This window comes from Polypterus senegalus, chromosome 14, assembly GCF_016835505.1.
Source record: "Polypterus senegalus isolate Bchr_013 chromosome 14, ASM1683550v1, whole genome shotgun sequence".
In the NCBI taxonomy this organism is placed as follows: Eukaryota; Metazoa; Chordata; class Cladistia; order Polypteriformes; family Polypteridae; genus Polypterus; species Polypterus senegalus.
This window is the reverse complement of record NC_053167.1, coordinates 133,677,067-133,703,006: the sequence shown is the minus strand read 5'-3', so window position 1 is coordinate 133,703,006 and position 25,940 is coordinate 133,677,067. Positions and strand designations below refer to the sequence as shown.

At 40.2% G+C, this 25,940-nt stretch overlaps 1 protein-coding gene across 2 annotated transcripts in view; it reads right to left on the bottom strand.

The window, feature by feature from the left end:
- LOC120514622 overlaps window positions 1-25,940 on the bottom strand; it is a 122,866-nt gene that overhangs the window by 34,705 nt on the left and 62,221 nt on the right. Inside the window, exons 16-22 of one of the 2 annotated variants that reach the window (XM_039735107.1) lie at window positions 18,333-18,425; window positions 17,932-18,103; window positions 15,433-15,536; window positions 12,881-13,024; window positions 10,379-10,533; window positions 6,877-6,997; window positions 2,193-2,309 (exon numbers count right to left, since the gene is read on the bottom strand). In XM_039735107.1, the coding sequence (XP_039591041.1) occupies window positions 2,193-2,309; window positions 6,877-6,997; window positions 10,379-10,533; window positions 12,881-13,024; window positions 15,433-15,536; window positions 17,932-18,103; window positions 18,333-18,425 (906 nt within the window). The remainder of the gene's footprint in view (window positions 1-2,192; window positions 2,310-6,876; window positions 6,998-10,378; window positions 10,534-12,880; window positions 13,025-15,432; window positions 15,537-17,931; window positions 18,104-18,332; window positions 18,426-25,940) is intronic. The other variant, XM_039735108.1, reaches the window with a different exon arrangement.

The following is a 25,940-nucleotide window of genomic DNA, read 5'->3' as shown; positions in this document are numbered from 1 at the left end:
AATCTGAAAGTGATGACAGACTAGATCACACTGTGATAGGAGGACAATATGAGGTCCTTGTCCTCTTTAAGTAGTCCGAGTTTAGGGTGGAGAAATAAGTGCTGATTGTATTTAGAGATGTTGCTTGTATTTATATTCCAATTAAGATTATTTTCTAGAGTAGTTCCTACGTATTAATATTTAGTGATTATTTCTACCTCCTCCCCAATAACAATGATTGGTGAACATGAAAATGTCAACCTCTCAAACTCAAATATTCTTTCTTTGGTCTTTTTGACATTCAGAGTAAGATGGTTCTTATTTCACCAATTTGCCAAACAGTCCACTTGATATAAATAATGACTTTCATCCTCCTTGCTGTGTTTTTATTTACTTTTCCTCTAAATATCTGAATTGGAACTTGTTTGCTTTGGATTGCCTTTGCATTACAGGCAATTCCATTTTGCTCTTTGTGCTTCACACAGCTTTCTTTTGTACCTCTGGGTGTTCTGTGGTAATAAATCTTTTATAATCATTATAACAATACTACAAGGTCCTTTGATGTCTAGCTGGGGTTTTTGATTGGTTTTCCCCCTCTATTGGGCATTTTGGAACCAATTGTAACTCTCTGGTGCTTTGAATTCCTACTTCATGACACAATATGTATGGGTGACATACTTTTCTCAACTACATTGGCTTGCCTTGACTCTGAAGAAGGGAAACTTTTCCGAAACGCATCAGCCAGATGGCTCAGTCAAGTGGGTAACCATCAAAAACTGGACATTACACCAGTGTTGAGACTCTGTGCAAATGAACTTTGCTTGTATGTTTTTTTCAGCAGACAAAGTCAATGTTATTTACTATTGTGATTTTTTCTAATTTGTATATTCTTATATACACTGTATATAGCACAGTCTGTTCCAAATCTGCTTTAAGACAGACAGAGGGTTTATAAGTAATGAACAGGAGATGGGACACCTTTGCAAATTGTTTGCTTCAACTTGCAAGGCTTGATTTATTTTAATTGCTGCAGAACATCTGTAGGTGTGAAGAAGGCCTATTTGTAATATTCTAAAATTTCCTTTTGTCGGTTTTTGCTGACCTAAACTATAAATTTAAACCTCTGGCAGTTTACTGCTTAAGCTTTCACCATGTTAGGCTATTCAATGTATTTCAGGTGATTAAATTTGAAGAAAAAGTGGAAAATCTCAGATGTTCTAAAACTTATGACAGGTAGTATATATATATATATATATATATACTATACTAGGGGGCTTTGTCCCCTGCTCGCTTTGCCTCCTCACTCCCAAGGGGGACGTGCTACACTCCAGTCACTTTGCGTCTCTGCCTCTCACGTTGTGAGGGGGGGAGGCTGAACACACGCTAAGAAGATGTGGATGGATCAGCTGCTGGCTTTCTGCTTCTGCTGCCGAGCTGTGTTTTCTGCTTGTCGTGTTACGCGTTGATCATTTAAAAGCTTGTACAGCAGCTGTCCTTTTGTCTCACTGCCTTGTCTCATGGGATGTCAAAGTGTCTTCCGTGATGATTACGTATCGACCCAAGATATTTTTTATTATAATAGAGAGATATATTGTGAAGACACTAAACGCAGCCCCAAGGAGATATGGTGCTCCTCTAAATCCCTTTTTTAAACAGTGATTCAACGGGCTTGCTGCTGCTGCTGCTTCCATGCCGTGTGATCTGTATCTTGCACGGGGCTTCAAACATTTAAAAGCCTGTACTGCAGCTGTCCTTTTGTCTCACTGCCTTGTCTATCTTCCCCTAGATATCCTCTGCTTTATTATTTATGCTTTATTATGCGGTTTCCGAGTAAAGTTTCTTCTTCTTGAAAACCCTGAATCAATCTGTGCAACTTTGTGACCCAGGTGTGAAAATATTTACAGATTATGTGACTTTTTAGGGGTCACACAATGAAACAGAAACAAACACTTTCTGGTTTAAGTCCAGTGCTCTTAGAACTGCAACACACTTCATGCAATTTTGACACTTAGCATTCAAAAAGGCAAATACTAAAGGAAGTTTATTACCACAAAAACAGAACCCTTGAAGAAAACTAGAGCAAAAGATAAAATCTGCAGCAACTGCAGGTTACTCCAACTTGTCAGTTGCTGTGTTGGGGTATTCCATTCATCAACACAAATATGTGGAGGGCAGCAAAGCATTCTAGCTGGGCATTACAAGGACCAACCAACCTGTAAACCTCCTGAGTCCACACTGGGCTGCTTGTCACATCCAGACTCTACAAAGAGATTGAGTGCTGCCCATCCGATGAGCACCAGCTTGAGAGAGAAACGGTCCACAGTGTACACCTGACAGAAAGAAATGGCTTTATCAGTCATTTACTTGTGATTTATTATATAACTTCGTATCTAAATAATTTGTGAGATTGTAATAAAGGGCACTGCAAATGCCGTACATCAAGCTTGTTGACCAAAATATACAGTGAAGTCAAACACTTATTTATTCTGTTCCCATACAAAACCTGTGCACACTTCTCAGGGATTCCCACTCACTGACTTCATGCAGCATGATTTACCATTTAGCATTTTTGCCTATCAGTCTACACCAGAGGTCTCAAACACGTCGCTTGCGAGCTACCACTAGCTTGCAACCCCTTTCCAAGTATCTCGCCAAAGGGTTAATCATAAATTAACCCTTAAATCATAAATCATAGGATCCTACATAAATTTGAAAACTTGATTAGTCAAATTAGGGGTGGGTGATTTTTTCAAAAAATCATATCACGATCCTTTTAACACAAAATCACGATCCACAATCTGAATTTCAATCTCTCTTTTCAATGTGGCATACATTTAAGAGAATATCTGGACTGAAACTCATCAAGACCTAAGTAACAGTTTATTTTAAATATCAAACCAAGTTGAATTCAATTGTTCTCTCGTTCGCTAGCTAACCGGAGTTAAGGAACATGCCCCGAAGCTGGCAAGTGAGTGAGAAAAGCTGCCTTTTTCTTGGATTCGCACAAATAAATCGATTAATGCAAGTGAACTATGATACACAGCGAAATGAGAGAAGTCGCAAAATCAACCAGAATGTTCAAGCAAATTATAGAAAAAACCCAATCTAAATCCGTTAAGTAGTTCTCTCGTGAAAAGTGGACAGACAGACAGACAGATAGAGAGACATTGGATTTTATATATTATATATTAGTAAACCTTCAAAATAATGGGCAGTTAAAGTCTCAACAGCATTTCTGGAGTTTAGCAGAGCCAGATAACTAGAAGAATCTTCACCAAGCAGCTTTGAAAATTTCTGTTTTGTTTGGGTCTCCATACCTCTGTGAGTCTGACATGAATGTCATGAAGTGAAAGTTCAGAACAAGACTGACAGACGAACATTTAAATGACTCCATGAGAGAGAACCGCAGTGGCTCCACTCCACCATACACCTCAGTGCCAGTCATCTGACTAACTAAAAAACACATCACATGTGCAGCTGGACATATGAATAAAGTGACACAGTGACATGTGACAAAATGACAAATGAATAAGGAATATCTGTGTATTTGGAATTGTATTGTTTTGTTTTGACAGCATTCATGTTTTAATTCAATAGTGTGAGATACACTAGAAAATGCATACAGACGTATAAAATGCACGTGCAGGTGAACTCAATATTTTTTGAGATGTTTTAATGCAAAATGTGAGTTGTGGACACCAACATTTTGTAAATGTTCAGCAAAACAAGTTTATTCAGTTTGTTTGGGTTGAAATAAGGTATGAGAATAAATGTTACAAAATATGAGTAGCTGTCAGACATTTTCATTTTGTAAGAGTAGCTCTCAGGGGAAAAAAGGTTGGAGACCCCTGGTCTACACTCTATAACCCATCATGACAAAATGAACATTTGTTTTCATAAAGGTTTGCAAATTTATTAAAAACCAAAAATTGAATTCTCTCATTCAAGAAGTCTTATGACCCTCAAGTTTGTGCTTTGTTCAAGCCTGTTTGGCAGCAGATCCAACTTTGAGTCTTCTTGGTAATAGTCCATATGCTTTACATACCATGATATAGAAAATGTATCCCATTCTCCCTTGCATGTCCTCTCAAGTATGTTAGATGCGATGGGAAGTGTTATTAAACTGCCATCTTCCTGTCTCTCCACACATGTTCTGTGGCTTTGACTGTGTCGGACACTCCGGGACACTCAGAGGCTTGTCCTGAAGCCACTCCATGATTGTCTTGACTGTATGCTTCAGGTCATTGTCATGCTGAAAGGTGAACTATTGCTCCAGTGTGAGTTGGCATGTACCCTGCAGCACATTTTCTTCAAGGACCTCTCTGTATTTGGCTACATTCATACTTCCCTCAATTCTGACCAGTGTGTCTTTTCCTGCCACTGAGAAGCACCCCCATAGCATGATGCTGCCACCACCATGCTCCACTGTAGGAATGGTATTACGCAGGTGATGAGCAGTGCTTGGTCTTCTACCTAAAAAGTTCAGTTTTTGTCTCATCAGACCAGAGAATCTTTTTTGTTATCCTCTCAAAGTCAGCTAAATGCCATTTGGCAAACTCCAGGCAGGCTGTCTAACGTCTTTTGATTAAGAGTGCCACTGAGATGACTGTCCTTCTGACTGGTTCTTCCATTTCAGCAGAGGACCTATGAAGCTCTGTCAGAGTGGCCATTAGGTTATTGATCATTTCCCTGAGTAAGGCCCTTCTTTCCCGGTTACTCATTTTAGCAGGATGGGCAATTCTAGGTAGAGTCCTGGTAGTTCCAAACTTTTTCAGTTTCACAGTTCTTGAGGCAACTGTGCACCTGCCCTAATCTACGCCTCACCACAATTTGATTATGGAGGTCTATGGAGAGCTTCTTAGACTTCATGACTTGACTTTTGTCCTGACATGTAGTGTGAATAGTGAGACCTTCTATACACAGGTACACATGGGCCCTTTCTAAATGATGTTCAGTCAATTCATTTTGCCACAGGTAGACTCACATTCTGAAAACATCTCAAGTTGAATTAAAGCGAGCAGGACCACCTGAGCACAATTTGGAGTTCCACAGCAAAAGATCTGGATACTTTTAGGAATAAGAGATTTCATTTTTTGTTTTTTATTAAATTTGCAAACCTTTCTGAAAACATGTTCACTTTGTCATACTAGGTTATTGAGTGTAGACTGATGGGTAAAAATGGCAAATTTATCCACTTAAAATGAAATCAACAACACAATAAAGTGTGCAAAAAGTGAAGGGGTCTGAATGCTTTCTTAATCCTTGCATTGGGTGTGATGAGGATGGACAGGATTAGAAATGAGGACATTAGAGGGTCGGCTCAGGTTAGACGGTTGGGAGTGTGACGATGTGGGTTCTGGCTCCACACTCCCTTTGATGTTGGAAGCACTTGAACCCAACACCGTCGATAATGTTGCCGAATGAGCTAGTCAATGGAGGCAAATTACTGAGCAAGGGGAAGGTAGAAAGTGCAAAAGTGCTTTTATTTAAAACAGTCAACAATAACAGTGTTCATAAATAGTGCAGGTCTTCACAATTCATTAAATAAATAATCCATAAAACGAACGTGGGGTAAAACCAATAAATAAACACAACAATCCTTTAAAAACGAAGGTTAAAATCTTCTCCTGGAAGCAGACTTTAAAACAAAAAAACAAATCCGGTGCTTTTCTGTATGCGTCTCACCTGCTTATCCCGTACGGGCTTAGCAGCAGGCAAGACGCTCTCTGCAGCTGCCCTCCTACTTCACACGCTCGAGACTGGAGACCTCCCGATCCCTGGCTTCGGTCTGGCACTCATCCCAGTCCCCGAGACTTGATTACCCCAATAGCCAGGTCGCTCATATTGGGGACTCCACCACCAAGCCTCCCGACTTCCGCTGCCTTTCCGCGGCCTTCTGCGGCTCGTCGCTTTCACCTTGTCACTCCCGCTACCAGATCGCTCAGCGGGAGCGACATCTACACAAACACCTGGGTGTCGGCCTAACACCCAGCTTCCTCACAGCTGCCTACGAGCGCTCGATCGCGCGCTCACCACACGCTCCGCGTGTCCGTCTCTCTCCTGCACCGCTTGCTTCCACGCTCCCTGTAACCTCCGTCCTCTCCTTTCCTTTCTCTCCGATCGATTCTCTCTCCGAACGTTTTTACCTTCCCGAACGTTTCTTTTTTCTCCTCCACACCGACTCGCGCTTCTTTTAAAAACGTGAGGGGCCATCACAGCTGCAGCATTAGCCACGGGAGCAATCACGAATGTGGGCAGTTCCTCACCTGTGCACACGGTGAGAAACGCCCACATCGACGACTGCCCGCGGCTCGCTAACAACGCCCCTCACGAAGCCGCCTCGGGTGCGGTGATTATTTATTTAAAATCAATGGCCTTTTCTCCACGAGCTGTGGACCCATAACACCACAGGGAGACAAAGTCAGAGAGGCGAGATTGTGTTGGTTTGGACATGTGTAGAGAAGAGAGGCTGGGTATATTGGGAGAAGGGTACTAAGGATAGAGCTGCCAGGCAAGAGGAAAAGAGGAAGGCCTAAGAGAAGGTTTATGGATGTGGTGAGAGGGGACATGCAGGTGTTGGGTGTGACAGAGAAAGATGACGAGGACAGAAAGAGATGAAAACAGATGATCCACTGTGGCAAGACCTAACGGGAGCAGCTGAAAGAAGATGAAGAAGATTTCAGACAGGTTTAGATTTTATTCACTGTTATTTGCAAATGTATTCCTTTTATTTAGTGCCACTGCTGTGCTTAGTGATCTTTTTGCTGCATGATGTCATCATTCTCGGCCCTGTATTAATGTTGCATTTTCTAAACCAGTAGGACTCGTAAGAAATAATCCCTTATAAGGGATTAAGAAAGTTAATAGAATTTTCATTTTTCACCGCCAGGGTCTCACCTTCAGAAGTAGGGTGGAAGATGGTGGCAGCGCTGGGTGCCTCAGTTCCACACGTTCATTGTAATGCGGCTCAAAGATGTTGCTGTTCAAGTCAATTCCTGTGGAAATGTCTGGACCAAACCTGTGAAGAAACAGAGAGTCACTGTCATCAGTGAGTGACACAACAGACAACAATCATGAGGAATGATGCTAATACACCCTAAGTGTGCTGGCCCCTATATGTAGCTGTCCCACTATTCAGGCACTTCTTAGGTCATGAAAACATGATGTGCTGACTATGCTCATCAATGTCCTAAGCATACAATGTGAATCTAGTCAAGGTCAGGGCTACAATTACAAAATGTTAACAAGTCTTCTGGCCAAGAGGCTGGCGTTTATCAGTCATGGATATAATAAAATTTCACTAAAAGAAACTAATTGTGGTTGACGATATAAGAGCAGAGTGGAGTTTGGCCCTGATGAAAAGGCAGTTTTGGGTTGCTGGACACCCCATCCTTGACAACCTTTATCTGAAGCCATATTTCCCTGAAAACTTGGGTTAAGTGGTTATTGACTAATCCAGTGATGGAAACAGAATTTGTGACTGGCTCTGGTTCCTTGTAGTTTTTCCCAAGATTTCAGAGGATGTGTTCCACAATCACTGGGCCACATTCATGGCTGCTGACAAAGCTGATTGGGTAAGAGCCAGGTAGTACATAACCATTGTGGGCAGCAGGGCAGTGAGTCAAGCCACAGCTTTGGCTGCTTGCAAAAGCATACATGATACATGATGGTTGATTCTGCTACCACTCAATAAAGCTTAGAGTTGCTACAAGGCTAGAACTCCTGCTGAGCTCCATACTGTTTTTGTCAGTACTAACTGCCAATCCATGGCTGGATTTAGGATTGGTGTATATAAAGGAGTGCTTTGGATGTCAATGGAGAGTATGTTGCATTCAACAGGACTGCAGGTTTGATTTCTGTGCCTTTTTGCTGTGATCTCCACTGGCACATATCCCCATCTGTGCCTATAATCATTAAAAATCTTCATCTTCTTGGTCCACACTATAGTTTCTCTTGCTCAGGTTTATGGGAGGTGGACCTGTTTGCTGTTTAATAATAATGTTAGACTTCTGGATGGATGGCATTCTTGGCTCATCTCTTAGTTCTGCTTCTCAAATTTTATCATCAGTATGAATCCAGCATGCAGTCTGTGACAGGACTTCCAATGGAGCCTCCAGCTACACATGCTCTGCCTGGAAGGGCCATTTCACTGTCCTTGTGCAAGATACCTCATCACTTTAATTTGTTGGAGACAGCAGACAGGCATTCATAATAGGAAAAATATATGGAATGATGGAATTCAGCTCCTCACAGGTGGTGAGGCTGGGAGCTATTCACTGGTCTGTGATTATTTACAATGGGGGATACAGAGAGAGGTGTTGCTTGCCTTCTAGGACAATAGATTGGAACACCAGTGTTCTACTATATATTTTATTTAGATTCCTGAATAAGAGCTTGGCTTATTTCTTTATAAAAAAAAAGCTTTGATGAAGTTGTAGGGGAAAGTGGGACACCAGCAGGAACACTGGAAATACAGCACTAGGAGTTTCACAAGGTCAAGCCCATCCCTTGAGATAACTCTCCAGTTGAATCTGAATACTTCAGAGCTGGGATTTAAAAGGACCTACATGACACTGATCAAAGAAGTTTGGAGTTGGTACAGGAGTAGTTTGGAAGAGTTCATTTGGCAGAAGAAAGAGTGGTTTTTGATGGAGGTTAAAGGAATCATGTTGAGTATAGTGTTAGTGAGAAAATGGACCAGACATACCACTGGTATTAACCTCCTTGAAGTCAACCCTGAGGATGACTCAGGCTCAGAATTCTATGTCAATATGTTTAAATCCAAGTTAGACTTTGGGTGATGCGTAATGATCCACTTTACAGTGTTAAGATGGAACTATTGAGACAGTAGTATGCTGCCCTCTAGTGGATGAAATAACATAATTCTGCAAAGAGTCATGAATATTTCTATATGCTCTGCCACTTTATGTTAACTCATCAAAATTCATGAGTGGGGTGGAGCCTTCAATCAAATATAAAAATAGAAAAAGAAAGGCTATAAAGTCAGTTTTAGAACAAACTGAAGCTGAACCACAGCTCAGATTGAACGATAATGATGGGAATGTGAATTGGCCATTGAACATTGACACAGACTATGAAGCCAACACCTCTTCAGTAGATTTCAAAGTTTCAGTGATGCTCATGTTTGGTGTTGGTTCCAAACTACTGCTGATAATCCTGCACCTAGCTGTTGTCCATTTAATCCCATTCTAAAAATGTATGTTGACCATGATAATCTGGACTGTTTACAATTTGTTGCTCATAGTCTGGTACAAAAAATAGTTGCAGAAATGAACTGCTATGTGGATCAGCGTCAGCAAAGTCATAGTTAATCATTTTCTTGTCACAGTCGCTGGCAGTCTGCTACTGCAGAGGACATTGGGGTGTTTTTCAGTCTATTGATACTGCAGGACACAGTGGGTAAGCTAGTCCAGAGATGGTACAGGTCCACAAACATTTGCAGACACCCATTTTTGGCAACGTTATGAGTAAGTTTTGTTTACCACTCATTATGAAATACCTGAATTTCAGTGTCTGCAGTGGGCTGGCGCCCTGCCCGGGGTTTGTTTCCTGCCTTGCGCCCTGTGTTGGCTGGGATTGGCTCCAGCAGACCCCCGTGACCCTGTAGTTAGGATATAGCGGGTTGGATAATAGATGGATAGATGGATGAATTTCAATATTAATGATGACTATGATGAAGCCAATCACCCAGCACAGAAACTGTACAGACTGTGGGTTGTGTATCAGGAGATCATCAAAAATATGCCAAAGGTGGATGTTCCTAATTGCGACATAAGTATTGACAAAAGTGTCATGGGTTACAAGGGAAGGCTGTCGTGGACACAGTACATCGCATCCAAACAGGCAAGATCTGGTATCAAGCTCTACATGTTGGATAAAGCAAACTGGGTACGTCTGAAAAATTGCTAAATAACATTTTGACATCTGATGACCAGTGGCTATATGCATTGGAGACTATTTCAAGACAGTCACCAAAAAACATGAAGTATGTGTGCTGAATTCCTATCAGAACAACAGTGGATACTAGACACTCCATTCATACTGCGATTACATTGGAGTTTACATGCTTCTGTTACACATAATGACAATTTTTTTGTGTTTTGGGGGTAAACATAACACAAATGAGTCTATGGGCAGCACAGAGTCACTTTAGTTTTGTTATATTTGTATACCTGTAATAAGGACCAGTCTTTGCTTATCCTTGGTTGCTATGTGGTTTCAGGGCCATCTTTAACATTAATTTTTTTGGTTGTCATCTTAATCCAAGGTCACAACATTTGAGATACAATTTTTAATACAACGGGTACTGACAGTTTATGTTTTATTTGTTTATCAAGTACACACCTGGCCCATCTGGAACCTGCTCCCACACACTTACTGATTGTAATTCCTGTCAAAGATGCGGCCTGTGACTCGGCTGATGGTCACAGCATCTGGCAGAAATCGAGCTCCATCAATGTAAAGGTCAATGCCATCCCCAGACACAAATGGCTCTGCTGGTGGATTCTCCCTCTGACGGTGAATGAAGGCCGCCTAGACAAAAAAAGTCTCATTCAGTTAAGAGAAGGATGGCACACCCTGTTTATAGTTGAGGGTCTCAGAGCTGTCACTCCTACCTCCTATTATAACTTTCTTCCTCCCATGGATGGTGACCGTCCACGTGACAGTACTAAAGATAATCCAGGTCTGTATTCCCCAAATATCTGGCACAATGCAACTCGGCCATTTGTGACAATACTATTTTATGGCAGGCTGTTATGAATATTATTCAGAATCTGTCAACTGCTGCTTGTGTTTGCTCCTTTAGCTACTAGAGGATTGGTGAATAGGAGTGTGTTAGATAGATAGATAGATAGATAGATAGATAGATAGATAGATAGATAGATAGATAGATAGATAGATAGATAGATACTTTATTAATCCCAAGGGGAAATTATGTTATGTTATTCATAGAAACCTGGTTTTCAAAATCCCATATAAACCCAGTTAAGGACTTTGCATGTCCATTGCACTCTGTTTGTCTGCTTAGCTTTACACGTGTTTTTAACAGTTATGGGCAGAAGTGTCTATCAAGATCAATATCCTGAGGCAAATGTTTGGGTGATTGCATTCTTCTTTCACCTGGCTAAAGTAATCTATCTCAATATTTGAGAAATCACAAAGTTTATGTCAATGAGCTGAACATATGGTGCTAAGTTCAACAGCACAGTCTCAGTAACGGTAATGCTTTGAAAGAAACATGGGTTATGTAGGGCAGCACTGTGGCGCAGTGGTAGCGCTGCTGCCTCGCAGTTAGGAGACCTGGGTTCGCTTCCTGGGTCCTCCCTGCATGGAATTTGCATTTTCTCCCCATGTCTGCGTGGGCTTCCTCCCCCAGTCCAAAGACATGCTGGTTAGGTGCATTGGCGATCCTAAATTGTCCCTAGTGTGTGCTTGGTGTGTGGGTGTGTGTGTGCCCTGTGGTGGGCTGGCACCCTGCCCATGGTTTGTTCCTGCCTTGCGCCCTGGGATTGGCTCCAGCAGACCCATGTGACCCTGTGTTAGGATATAGTGGGTTGGATAATGGATGGATGGGTTATGTACTTAATGACTTTTTAAAGTAAATAACCTATCGCAATTCTTATTTTACCGAAGTAAAAATAAATTTTTACCGCAGCAGCACTGGATGTAAGGCAGAAAGCACACATACAGATATGCGGGCCCTATGTTAAGGCATAAGGCATACATGAAGTGTTTTACCTGATTTCTGTGCAGCTGTCTCACCTGGGACATCTGAAACTCCAGACTGTTCTGGCATAACATCGCATAATAAGGCATATCCAATTACAGACGCCATTTGCACATCCAGATCAATGAACATAGATATGCTTTTTCCACTTCACAATGCTCTCACACTCTTCCAAGTGACAAACAATCTTCCTTTACTCCTTTACTGTTAAAATCATTCCTTATTTTTATTATTACGTATTTATTTATTTTTATTTCAGGCATGGTGTGCCTGATAGAGCTCACTGAATTTATAGCTTCGGTAACATGTTGCCATTCAGTTATCTACAGTTTACCGTGGCCTGGAAGTATTAAGTGGAAAATTCCAGAAATAATTGATTCCTAAGACTCAAATTGTGCACCTTCTGTGCAAATGTTTTCACCACTTTGGATACACAGCACTGTGCTCTGTGTGCAGCACACAGCAAAAACCCAGCACATTTTGGCTTTTTTAACGGGGGGCATCATCTGATTCTGACGTCATTTTCACTGATTTCATTTGAGAAAGAGACAGAAACCACAAGTATAATAATATATTTAATATTGGTAACTTCTTACAGTGCATAATTTATCAAATAAATGTTATAGATGAAAAATGACATAGGGTTCATTGTTATCCACGGGGGACTACTGTATTTACACTTGTTGGCAACGCCGTGCTTAGGCTACCAAATAAAAGTTCTTTGTGTTCCTCTACCTCAGAGACGAGAACGTCTCTCTTTCACTCTTCAGAGTTTTTGCATCTCTCTTATTGTTGCCATTATCTCACCTTATATGTAAATCTCTTACATTACATACAATATGTATGAGGCTGATTAGCATGCAACATATACGGTTGTTTCAGGGTGGCAACAAGGGCAGAGTTTGAGGCACTTTCACGTATGCACAGCTAAAAAATGGTTGTGGTTAATAAAGGGTGATTTGCATAAAAATGTTCTTATGCCAGGTTTCATAAATTGGATTTTTTTCTTGATGGGGGGCAAATGCATCTTCCTGGTTTTTGGCGTACGCATACTTTCACACTCCACACAAGGTTTTATAAATGAGACCCCAGGTCTGGAGACACATGATCTCAAAATCTAACCACTGACCAAAAAACATTTCAGGTACTTACGCTGGGCCACTCCTCAGAGATACTGCAGTTAATTGGAGATTCCGGTGGAAAAGGGAATTCAGGCCTCTGGCCGCTGAAAATATGAAGCCGCACTGTGGAGTTTCCGTATGGTTCAAATGCTTCCAGGAAGTGGTCATCAGGCTGCTAATAAAGAAAAGATCTGAAGATGAAAACTGTGCTGAGTGTCATTAAGGTCAAGGTCTACATTCCAGATACTCAAATGTTGCAGAACACCCAAATATGAGGGAGTCAATTGAGGCTGTGACTTCATGTTCTCCTGGTGGTGCAGGTAACATTAGAATTAATTTAGTACATTCAGAGATCTTCATAGGTGGAATACAATACAAGACATCTGAGATATTAAACAGGAGACAAGAATAGCCTGCAATTTTCAATTATAAAAGCACAGGGAAATTGCTAAAAGGCCTGTTTTAATCTGTATGATGTGTAGGAGCTGCCGACCATCTGTGAACATCTCCCTGCTGAGCTCAAAGAATTTTCTCTTAGCTCATTTGAATGATCTTTATATAAAATACTCTACCATGGCTGTCGGTTTGTCTGTCCAGGATTTTAAATCACCTGTAGCTTGCAAACTGTTTGACCGATTGTTTGGTACACATTTACTATGTGACGTCTACTATCCACTTTCAGGGTGATGATTGACCTTCAAGGTTATTCCTTTTTTATTTTATTTTATCGTAGAATCAATTCTTGGCTGCAGCCAGCAGGGGTGGCACATGTGTACGGGTGCCGTTCTCCTCCCTACCACCTTCACCGTCACTTCCCCTACCTCTTCATATCTTAAATCATTCTTGGGGCAGATTGAAGTCTTAAGTGCCAGCTTCAGTGAAAAATCAAAGAAAACGTACTAAGTAATTGCAACACAAACACTGACATAATCAGTTTTAAAGCGAAAAGATGCAGACGAAAGATGAGAAGAAGCATGCCGCTAGGGCGGAGAAAAGAAGAGTTGCTCAGGAAGAAGCAAGCGCATCAACCTCTGAGCAAACGAATGGTAAACGTACAGAGAAAGAGGATGAGAACTAGGACTGCTCAAATCAAGTGTATTCACTGCACGTTAACGTGTATACGCCGTTACCTATGTTCTTATAAAACAGAAGAATCATTGACTCTGTAGGAGGCTTGCAGTACAGCTGTCACCAAGTACTACATCATTAATAGTGGCCTACGTACAACTGCAAAGTTTCAACAACTGACACTGGTCTAATGTGGCTGTCTTTGGCTGAATTATCTGTTGGTAAAACTAAGAAAATTAACAAAACTGGCAAAATCACATGAGTTGTTGGTGTTTGGGGTGGGATTTAAGAGTCGCAGTGAATTAGTCAACATGTATATGAGAGAGAGATAGGGAAATTAGTGTTGGACAAGCAAACCTCCGCTTAAAGGACACCAATAATTTTCTCTAAAAGTCTTTGTACTAAAAGGATGGCATCATAGAGGTGTCATGCATAGTTACGCAATGATTCAAAGGCTTCAAGTCTGGACTTGTGCTGCCTCCTGGTATTACACTGATCAAAGAGATGCCTATCTAGTCCTGACAGCTACATGTAACAAGTGACAGCATAAGCTCGCTTGTTTTTGAAGTTCTCAATTGGAACAGCATTCTGTCTCAGCAAGATAGAAAAGAATTTTATGAAAAGGACCAGAAGATACAGACGTGGTGAAAATAACAAGCATTCAAAATACCAAAGAGTCTAGTCAATTCTAATCACTGGCCAAAAATCAAAATTCAAAAAAAATGAAACAAAGGATCTAAAAGCCAGTAAGTATGGGAACAAAAGTAAAAAGCAGTTAGTTTATCTAGTCTCTGATAGTGAGTTTATATGTAATGATTAAAACACTGATGGACATTAGGATGCCAGATGTGTTCTCCCAGATACTCAATGGAGAATCTTCATAGCAAAAGGAATCACTGTGCTGAGAACATAGCAGCACCTATGCAAAAACAGAATGATTGTTACAAATAATGAAAATAAAAAATACAAAAATGAATAATATTAGAAATGAATTCTACAGGGTAAACAACCCAGGAAAAGTTATACTGTAAATAATGTCACTAAAGACTCCAGAAAAGGAATAATACATTAACAGAAATCATAACGCACAATACAGCAGCCTTTCAGATAATTGCTGTCAAATGTGCCACCCTGATAAATGCCCATCGATAGATAGATAGATAGATAGATAGATAGATAGATAGATAGATAGATAGATAGATAGATAGATAGATAGATAGATAGATACATCTGTGTTGTATCAGTATACCAACTCCACGTCCACCCCTAAACAGAGACCAAGCATAGAGATTCAGCATCAATAAGCAGGTGTTTTTTTTTCTGATTTTGTGTTGCCAACAATTCTTTTTGCACCAAGAAAATCAATGTTCTCTAACTGACTCCTATGCTCTGTCTCTGTCTCATCCTACCTATCACTTTATGGAAACATCAAAGACAGATGCCCAGTTATGATGGAAATGAAGAATAAAAAAACCTGATGTGGCCATAGAAATAGTGCAGAGCTAAACAACTCACCAGTGCATTGAGGCTAATAGCAGGGGGTACTGGTACATGGTAGAGGAGTAACGAGTGGGTGCCACAGTTCCATACAACTTCCATCTTGTCCTTCAGTTGCATGTCTGCCAACAGACAGAAGTCAGAGAATACAGGTAAGGAAATCTTAAGAATGTTCCCCGTGAAATAGTAAGTGCAATCCATAAGCAGTCCCCACATTCAAGGGCATTCACTGTTAATTTCCAGAGCTGTGCAGGAAGTCTAACCAAAGGCATTCAACAAAAAAGACATGTTTCTCAAAACTCTTTGCTGCCTCACTAAATCTTCCACAAGTGAAGCCAATAAAAAATATGATAAACTCAGTTATGGTATGCAGGTATATTTTTATAATTTGAGAAGTTGGTTCTCAAATTGTGTGTTTGTGTGATGCCCAGGTTCACTCCGCTGGCATTTCTCCTTGAACCCAGGACATCACTGGTCATAAAACGAGAAGAACCTGAGAACAGCAAGAGTGGTGCAAAACAAGTGCATTATGTCAATTCTATTTTAACAATAAAGTGTAGTGCAAAATCTTCATAAATAAATAATCCATCTTTAAAATCCAGTGCTTTGTGAGGAAGTTAAAATCACCAAATACACAATTAATAAAAAATTCATCAAAAAGTCAAAAGTCATAGTTGTCTTTAAATTTTTTTGGCCAGTACTCTCTTACTCTCACACTCTCATCTCACCCTGCTGACTCATTTTTAGATATGCTCAGATGAGACCCTGGTGAAAACGATCCTCCGACTCCCCTCCCGGCCACCTTCCTTTGAAGTCCTCTAGGACAGGGGTCACCAACTCGGATCCTGGAGGACCACTGTGATGGCAGGTTTTCATTCTAGCCCTTTTCTTAATGAGTGACCTGTTTTTGATGCTAACTAACTTCTTTTGAACTAATTTTCATTGACTTGTTCTTGGAGACTCAGACACCTTAATTGTTTCTTTTTACTTAATTAGCAGCCAAACAATAATGAGATAAAAAATGAGCCAAAACAACTGGTGTCTGTCATACAATATCTGGAAATAAAGAATGATGAAAGTCTCAGGATCTGCTCAGGTCCCCAAAACATTTTAATAGTACTCTGAGAAAAGAGAAAATCAACCATTTCTGAAATGTTTGGTAATGCACCACGAGATCAGCAACAAAGCCACAAATTTAAACAACGGGTTTAATTAACAACAAGAATTGGCACCTCATTAAGCAGCTGGTTGGAATGAAATTGATTGAAGTTTGAGGCCCTCACTTAGTTGGCCTTCTGTTGGCCTCCTCACTTCATATTTTATTTCTGTTTGGGTGCCATTTAAGAAAGGAAATGAAGTAATTCAGAGGAACGATGAAGAAATTCAGGGGAACGAATCTTATAAAAGCAATTCGGTTAAAATGAATTCACAAGAAGTTAATTAGCAGCACAAACAGGGCACTCATTAATAAAAAGGGTTACAATGAAAACTATCAGCCATGGCGGTCCTCCAGGACTGGATTTGGCGACCCCTGCTCTAGGAAATGCTGAGCGAAACTCCGTGTTCCATATGCATCTGCATCCACCAGATCCCTAGGAGCCCCTTCTCGACTCTTGCCCTGATCACCATCCCTTGGATGTGCTGGTCATGATTTTGTCTTCCCTACTCCCATCTCAACATCTGTGGGATCCTTAGGAGCCCCATGATCATTCTTAGTCTCCCCTGCTCAGCTGGAGTGATCCAGTCCAACCCTGGACCATCTCTTACAGAGCTCCACTGCTATCTCTCGTCACTGGCTCCCCAGCCAATTCTGCTTCCTAACTTTTCTTCATCATAGTTCCTTGATTTGTTCCTCTCACTCTTCTGGTCTCTTATGTTTTCTTTTCCTGGCTCCTTTATGCTATTTTGGGTACATGTGCTTTAATTATGACCCCCGAACAGTAATGAAGAAACCGTCTAAACTGATTGCATTTGTACATGAATGCATGATCAGCCAGTTTCCTCATCAACACCCTGAGGCCACTGGGCTTCATTACCACACACATCTACACACTACTGAGAGTGCACTGTTTTTAAAAACAATAAACCCTGCACTGCCATGGACCCCTAACTTGCTTTATACCACAGTGTGTTCAGATCTGGTAAGTGCAGCTGAACATGGAAGGTCAGTTTAGAAAAATCAACACATGGTACTGATTTGTTAGGAACTGATGCGTTTTCATAGCTGTGTGCACATCTGGTAGGTCACAAGTAGATTATTACACAACACGGTATGTGTGGCCAGACCTAAGAGAAGGGAATGGATCTAGTTGGATTTGGTGAGTAACTGAGCATGTTCATCCAAACCTTCTGGGCTTTTCTGACCAGCTCAGGGAGGCAGAATCTGATCTGCTTGGTGGGGTTGAGTGTGGTGGGTAAGTTTTCATGTACTGGTTCCAGACAGCCATTTTGCCTGTTAAAGACCTCCATTGAACACTTAAGAGTGCTTTTTGCAAGTGTTTTAGATGGAGAACTCACATGGTTCAGCAGGTTGGGTCAGCTTGAGTAGGCCCCAGGCGACAACGTATTCCTCACAGTCACTTAATGTTGCTTTTTGGGGGGCAGCAGTTGCAGAGCTCTCACTTGGCCAGTAGTAGAACCTCACAAAAAGAATCATGTCTTTATGGGGTTCCAAGTCACTAAATGACATCTGAAGAGAAACAAAGGATTGAATGTCAGTATTGCTCAGTTATCCAGCCTTAAATGGGACAACCACACAGAAAATAATACTGGCTGTCAGGGGACCCTAAACAGAGCATAAAAATATACAAAGTACCAGATCATGAAGAAAAGCCACAGTGGGAAAGTAGAACAGCTGGAATCATTAGGGGGGAGGCCAGCTTCTCACCTTGGCCCTGCTTAAAAGAAAGTCCATTTACCTCCTGTTCTCCAAAGATGAAGTATCCCTGCTTAATTCCAGATTGCACAGGCAAAGTGGTCCACTCCAAGGCAGAATTCTTGGTAAAGACAACCTGGAAGAAGGACAGCAACATAACACTACAGCAAAGACAATTAGTAATTAGACATGACATTGGTCACTTTTAATTATATATGGCACCTTATACGACAAAAATTCAAGTGTTTCCCACCTGCTCTTTAATTACTTCATAGACCAACCCATGCTCTTTAATTTGTATACATTGATCAAAAAAGCAAAATGGGCACCTTTAGGATATGTCATTACACACATATCCAATGCCGCAATGACTTTAATCCATGTTTGTTGCAATGCTTATCATGATACATTGCCTATAAAAAGTCTTCAGCCCCTTGGAAATGTTCATACTTTATAATACAGCTTTGTTTTAGAGTGAATTATGTTTACCCCTAGAAAAACAAGCAAAAATGTTGAATTTATTTCAACAAGATTTTATTACTTGTAATAGAAACACATAAATACCAGAATCTCAACACAAATACAATAGGAAAGGTCTGTCTGGCGTCTACTGCTGTACTGATTAGGTACATGTCCTTCATGTGATGCGTCACCAACGCATAGCCTGCTGTCACAATCAGGACAGTAGAAGTGGGTTTCTTTGCATGTTTTTGTTATTTTTATATATATATATATATATATATATATATATATATATATATATATATATATATATATATATATATATATATATATATATATATATTCCATTGCTTGTGCATGAGAATTTGTAATGTCAGTACATGATCCATATGATTGATGCTGTTCATCGTGTTATTGTAGGCTACCGCAGTGCAAGGCATAGTGGCTTCCACATTTCCTCTGACATGAGAACTGACAGTTGCTGCATTGCAAACACTGTTTGGGGGGCTAACATCTTTGTTGTCCTTCCATTTGATTGCAATTGCTTTTTTTTCCATGCAGCTACTTGCACCACTGCGAACCTTTATGTGACCAAATTGATCAGGTAAATCATGGCAGTTCGGTAATACAGTGGCCTTACTCATCAGTTTCCCTATCCGTGTCAGTGTCTCATGACCTTTTCACATTGTCATCACTTTTGCTTGATTCAACTAATGGTTCAGTTTCAGAAGTTCGAAAATTTGCTTTGCAGCTTCTTATTTAAGCACTGTTGTGGTTTGGTTAAAAGCTCCACCCTAATCATGAATATTGATGAGTTACAATAGAGTGGCAAAATACATAGAAATATTTATGATTTTTTTTGCTGCATGATGTTATTTTATCCACTAGATGGCAACAGAATACTGTCCCAAGTAACACTGTACATTAGATTATAACAGCTTAACTGGAGAGACATTTGAGGTTAGCTGTTTTTACATAGAACTCCAAGGCTCAGAGATAACAACAAGGAGATTTATTTGGATTTTTAGCACTGATTAAAGACTCTTAAATGTCAAAGTGAAAACAGATAGCTACAAAGTGGTCTAAATTAATTACAAATATAAAAACACAAACTAATTCCAATACAACTCGGAATCCTACCACGTGCAAAAGTTTTCTGATGACACTGCTATCGTGGGCTGCATTCAGGAGTGGGCAGGAGGAGGAGTATAGAAAAAATCAAGGACTTTGTTAAATGGTGCGACTCAAACCACCTACAACTGAACACCAGCAAAACCAAGGAGCTGGTAGTGGATTTTAGGAGACCCTGACCCCTCATGGACCCCGTGATCACTGGAGATGACTGTGCAGAGGGTGCAGACCTATAAATACCTGGAAGTGCAGCTGGATGAAAAATTGGACTGGTCTGCCAATACTGATGCTCTGTGCAAGAGAGGACAGAGCCGACTATACTTCCTTAGAAGGCTGGTGTTCTTCAACATCTGCAATAAGATGCTGCAGATGTTCTATCAGACAGTTGTGGCAAGTGCTCTCTCCTACGTGGCGGTGTGCTGGGGAGGCAGCATAAAGAAGGAGGACGCCTCATGCCTGGACAAACTGGTGAGGAAGGCAGGCTCTATTGTTGGCATGGAGCTGGACAGTTTGACATCCATGGCAGAGCGACGGGCGCTGAGCTGACTCCTGTCAATCTTGGAGAATCCACTGCATCCACTGAACAGGATCATCTCCAGACAGAGGAGCAGCTTCAGCGACAGACTACTGTCACCGTCCTGCTCCACTGACAGACTGAGGAGATTGTTCCTCCCCCACACTATGCGACTCTTCAGTTCCACCTTTGGGGGGGACGTTAACATTATACAAAGTTATTGTCTGTTATATCTGCATTTTTATCACTCTTTAATATTGTTTTTTATCAGTATGCTGCTGCTGGAGATCAATAAATATCTCTATCTATCTATCTATCTATCTATCTATCTATCTATCTAATCAATGGAGTAAGTATTCATCCCTTTCCAATCAGTATTTAGTAGATGCACCTTGAGTCTCTATGCACAGGCCTTTCTTTCTCTCTCTTTCTATCAGCTTTCCAAATCTGGAAACTGTTAGTTTTTCTGCATTCCTCTTTTCACAGAACTCCTCAGACTCTCTCACATGTCATGGGGATCATGAGTGAGAAGCCTTTTTCAAGTCTATCCACAAATACTAGCCTGGATTAAGATTTGGACTGTGATATGGCCTCTCCAGGACATTAACATTGTTTTGAACGCATTCTTGTGTAGCTTTGACTCTGTCTATACGAAAATGGTATTAGACACTTAAAGAATTCAGAGTCCCAGAATATCTAAAAAATGCACACTGTTGTTACATCAAACTCCAGCAAGTCAGGAAAAGTCAAGCACGGCATCATTATAAAGAAAAGATTATTTCACAAAACGTGCTGTTCTTATTAAAAAGCTCCACTGAGCAAACGAGGCATTATAGAAGTTGCCTAGAAGGCAATCCCAAAGCAAACAAATCCCAATACACAAACCTCAAGAATGATTAAAGTGCAGCTGGAACTCGGCAATCAACAACTGGAGCACTTCCGGGTGAACTATAAAAGGGGCCAGCAGCCACCACTCCAGGAGCCAGAGTTGGGAGGTGGAGGACAAGGTTGCCTGGGAGGAGTGGTGGAGGAAGAAGAAGAGTGTGGTGTGTTTTATTTTGATTTATTTGGAATGCTTTTGGGACTGTGCTATGCCTGTGGGACACAGGGAAGAAAAATAAATCTGTTTTATTTTTATGTGTGCCTCCTTTTCTCTTTGTTCCTATAAAGCACCTTTCCACAACACCATGACTTATTACTACAGTATTTTATTAAGCTTACAGTTTAGCTTACTTTGCCTCTGTTTTTCAACATACTGCAAAAGTTTTGTTTCATTAAAATAATAGTTTAAAAAGTAAAACTTTGGTGTGCAAGTGTGCTCACCCACAAAGAATGAACATCTTTTGAATGTGGAGTTGCATTTAGCATTGTGGCTGCAGCTTTAAAGTGCTTTGGGGCTGTAATGTAGATTAATATTTAATATTTTGATAATTGCTTGTAAAATATCACTTTAATATTTAAAAGGAAGAAACAGCTTTCTGAAAGTAAGCTAGTGTAATGTTCTTCCTCTATAGTTTTAGGAATGTGATTACTGATAAAAAGAGCACCACTTCTGATGGGGAGGGAGAAAACTGACCAGAGAGGGCCAGTTTATGTCTTAATTACATGTATATCCTTTTTACGAAACTACCTGTATACATCCTTTGAAACAAGAGAAGATGCTGAACTAAGCAGACAAAATTGAAGGGATAGGGTTTGTGTCTGAGCTGCTTCCTTAGTGTGTCAAGGGCTACAGAGTGACAGTAAGTGGAGGCTGCAGGCTGTAGGCCCTTTCTTTATCTTACATTTTTCATCCTCAAAAGAGGCCAAGCCAGGTCAATTCAAAGGTAATGCCGGTGCAAAGACCAAGCCGGATCAGAACAACCAACAGAGAGCCACCCTGTAGCCGGTTATCAGGTTGTATTACTTTAACCAATGCTCAGATCTGAACTGTGCTTATATTTTCAGCATGTTATGTGTTATACATAATAAATAAATGTGAACATTTCTCTCTTTCCTATTGTGGTATTTTATCTTGTTGCTTGAGGTCACAGATGTAAACGGTAATGTAACATACTGTATGAGGGCTAATAGTAGATATTAGGGGTCATTTTGTTATGGTCTGTGTAATAAAGAGTATAAAAGGGAATAGGGTCAATCTAGGACCCTAACATGACAAACAATGCCAGATACAATTAACATAGTCATGAAATACACCCCAGAAATTTCAGATTTGATTTCTAAGATGAGTAAAGATGCGCAAACAAAATACTTTCTCCATGTGATAATGTAGCATTTCCTATGAAACTGCAATGTGTTAGTGTGTAACTTATTATTAAGTGTATATAATTTGTCAATTTGTTCATCTGTAAGGGTCATATATAAAATTGTATTCAATCTTTATTTATTCAGTGAAAGTTTATTTGTTTAATATTAAATTTCTTTTTGTGATTATCCAGGCCTTTAATGACCTCTTAGGCACAGCCATCAGCAGTGTGTCTGTCTGCGGAGAGAGTGCCGATCTCGTCGAGAGCTTTACTTACCTCAGCATTGACATTCATGTCTCTGGTGACTTTTCCTATGAAGTCAGTAGACAGATTGGGAGAGCATGAGGGGTCATGAGATTGCTGTAAAGGGGTGTGTGGCGATCCTGATATATATGCAAAAGGACAAAGGTCCAAGTCTTTAGAGTCGTGGTGCTTCCTGTCTTGCTATATGGTTGCGAGACATGGACGCTATCCAGTGACCTGAGGCGAAGACTGGACTCCTTTGGTACTGTGTCTCTCCAGAGAATTCTTGGGTACCGTTGGTTTGACTTTGTGTTGCTCATGGAGTCCCAAATGAGGCACATTACCTGTATTGTGAGGGAGCGTCAGTTACGGCACTATGGCCATGTGGCGCGTTTCCCTGAGGGTGATCCAGCTCATAAGATCCTCATTGTTGAGAACCCTAGTGGCTGGACAAGGCCAAGGAGTCACCCACGTAACACCTGGCTGCGGCAGATAGAGGGTCATTTCCGAAGGGTGGGACTGGACTGTGTGTCTGCCTGTGGGGTTGCCAGCAGGGTTCCTGAGTTGTTTCATCGTGTAGAGGGTGCGGCAACGCTCTGTACCAGTGCATGCTCCACAACTTGACTTGACTTGATTATTTATTGTAATTTTTTATGTTTTAACTTTATAAATGTAATAGTTGTTTATTAATGTTACTAAAAAATAATTGTAAAATTTAAATTTTCTGTGTTTTTCTTTTTTATTTTAATTGCCCACTGTTGGGTGTTTAAGCTGGGAGGTTAAAAGTTATCACAGCATGAATGAAGAGGTTCGGAAGAACGTGATGGGTACCTGTGTCTATAATATTTGTGCATGTAAAATGGGAAATATTTTTTTTTATTATTTTATTGATTTTATTAAAATCAAATAACATTCCATACAAATAACTCAAGTTTTACAAAAAAAAAAAAGGTTAGAAACAAATCAAAATCTAACCCTGAGAAAGAGAGTTAGGCTAGCAGAGTAAAACTTTAAGCTAGTAAAAATAAGTAAATAGATAAATTAATAAATGAATAAAGACAGATGGAGTAAAAGATGGGAGAGAACCAGGTTCCTTAATTTAAATGCTTATTCTAAGATGTTATTGATTAGATCCTGCTTTGGAAATAATAAATGTTCCAGTACTCAGCTGGTAGCTCTGCATTTACTGCTGCTTCTTATACCTTATCACAGAGGTTTCTCGTCCAAAGATCGAAAGGACAAACAGGACAAACTTTAAAATCAATAAACAAACAGCTGTCGCTAGCTAAGCGTAGGCAAGGAACACTCCAAAACGCAGATGTAGACCAACTCAACGTAGGCTTGAGCATACTCCTGACGTCACACTTTCCCCTCCCCTCGGCCTGCAGCCTCTGTCTCAGATTAGCAGAAATATATCGCTCCTGCAAGTAAACTTGACTGTGATGAGAGAATTGTGAAAATTAACCAGAATGTTCAAGCAAATTATTGAAAAATCCCCGATTTAAATCAGTTAAGTAGGTCTCTCGTTCGCTAGCTAAGCACAGGTAAGTTACGCCCCGAGGCTGGAGTATGAGTGAGGAGGGCCCCGAGCCCCTCCCCTCAGTCTGTTACATCTCTCTGGGATTCACACAAATAAATCGGTACAGTAAGCGAACTATGATACTTAGTGCGAAGAGAGAAGTCACAAAATCAACTGGAATGTTCAAGCAATTTAAAGATAAAAACCCAATCTGAATCCATTATGTAGTTCTCTTGTGTTAAGCAGACAGACATACAGAGAGAACATTTTATTTATTTATATATATATATATATATATATATATATATATATATATATATATACAGTGCATCCAGAAAGTATTCACAGCGCATCACTTTTTCCACATTTTGTTATGTTATGGCCTTATTCGAAAATGGACTAAATTCATTTTTTTCCTCAGAATTCTACACACAACACCCCATAATGACAATGTTGAAAAAACTTACTTGAGGTTTTTGCAAATTCATTAAAAATAAAAAAACTGAGAAATCACATGTACATAAGTATTCACAGCCTTTGCCATGAAGCTCAAAATTGAGCTCAAGTGCATCCTGTTTCCCCTGATCATCCTTGAGATGTTTCTGCAGCTTAATTGGAGTCCACCTGTGGTAAATTCAGTTGATTGGGCATGATTTGGAAAGGCACACACCTGTCTATAGAAGGACTCTTTTGATTTGAGACAGCTCGTTAATCAACCTACACATAAAGCAGGTCATACGTTAGACTTAGTTGATATAAAGCAGGTCATTCAGTCTATCAGACCATTTCCTTCTACTATTTGATATAGAAATAAAGATAGAAAACACTCATGAGAAACATTTTGTTAAAAAACGCTTCTTTGACTCATCAGCAGCTTTAAAACTTACAAACATTTTAAGCAATCAGTCCGTTTATAGTGCCAACTATAATAGCGAGGATAGTGTAAAGAGTAAAGTGGAAAACTTTAAATTCTAAAGTAAGAGCTGCTGTTGACATAGTTGCACCTGAAAAGACAGTTAAAAATCTTCTAGCATTGTTATTCCATGGAAGACCCAAAGAGTGTCTGATTGAAAAAGAACATGTCGTAGAACTGAGCATAAATGGAGGAAAACTAAACTAACTGTCCACTATGAGATATTGAAGGTTAAAATAACAGAATACAATAACACAGTCCGCCTTGAGAGGCGCTGCTATTTCTCTAATATTATAAATAACAATGCTAGTAATCCCAGAGTCTTATTTTCTACAATTGATCGTCTGTTAAACCCAGGTAACACAAAGGAATGCCCCCAGAATACTTCCAGTGAAACCTGTGAGAACATTGCTGTATTTTTCAATCAAAAACTTAATGATATTAGAGATAACATAGTATATCTCCCCAACACTGCAGAACCTCCAAAGCCCCGGTACTCTATTATAAAAAAAATTCAATTCTTTCACCAGGATAGATTTACCTGAATTATATATAATCTCTCAACTGAAACCCTCCACCTGCGTCCTTGACCCAATACCAACAAGGTTTTTCAAAGAAGTATC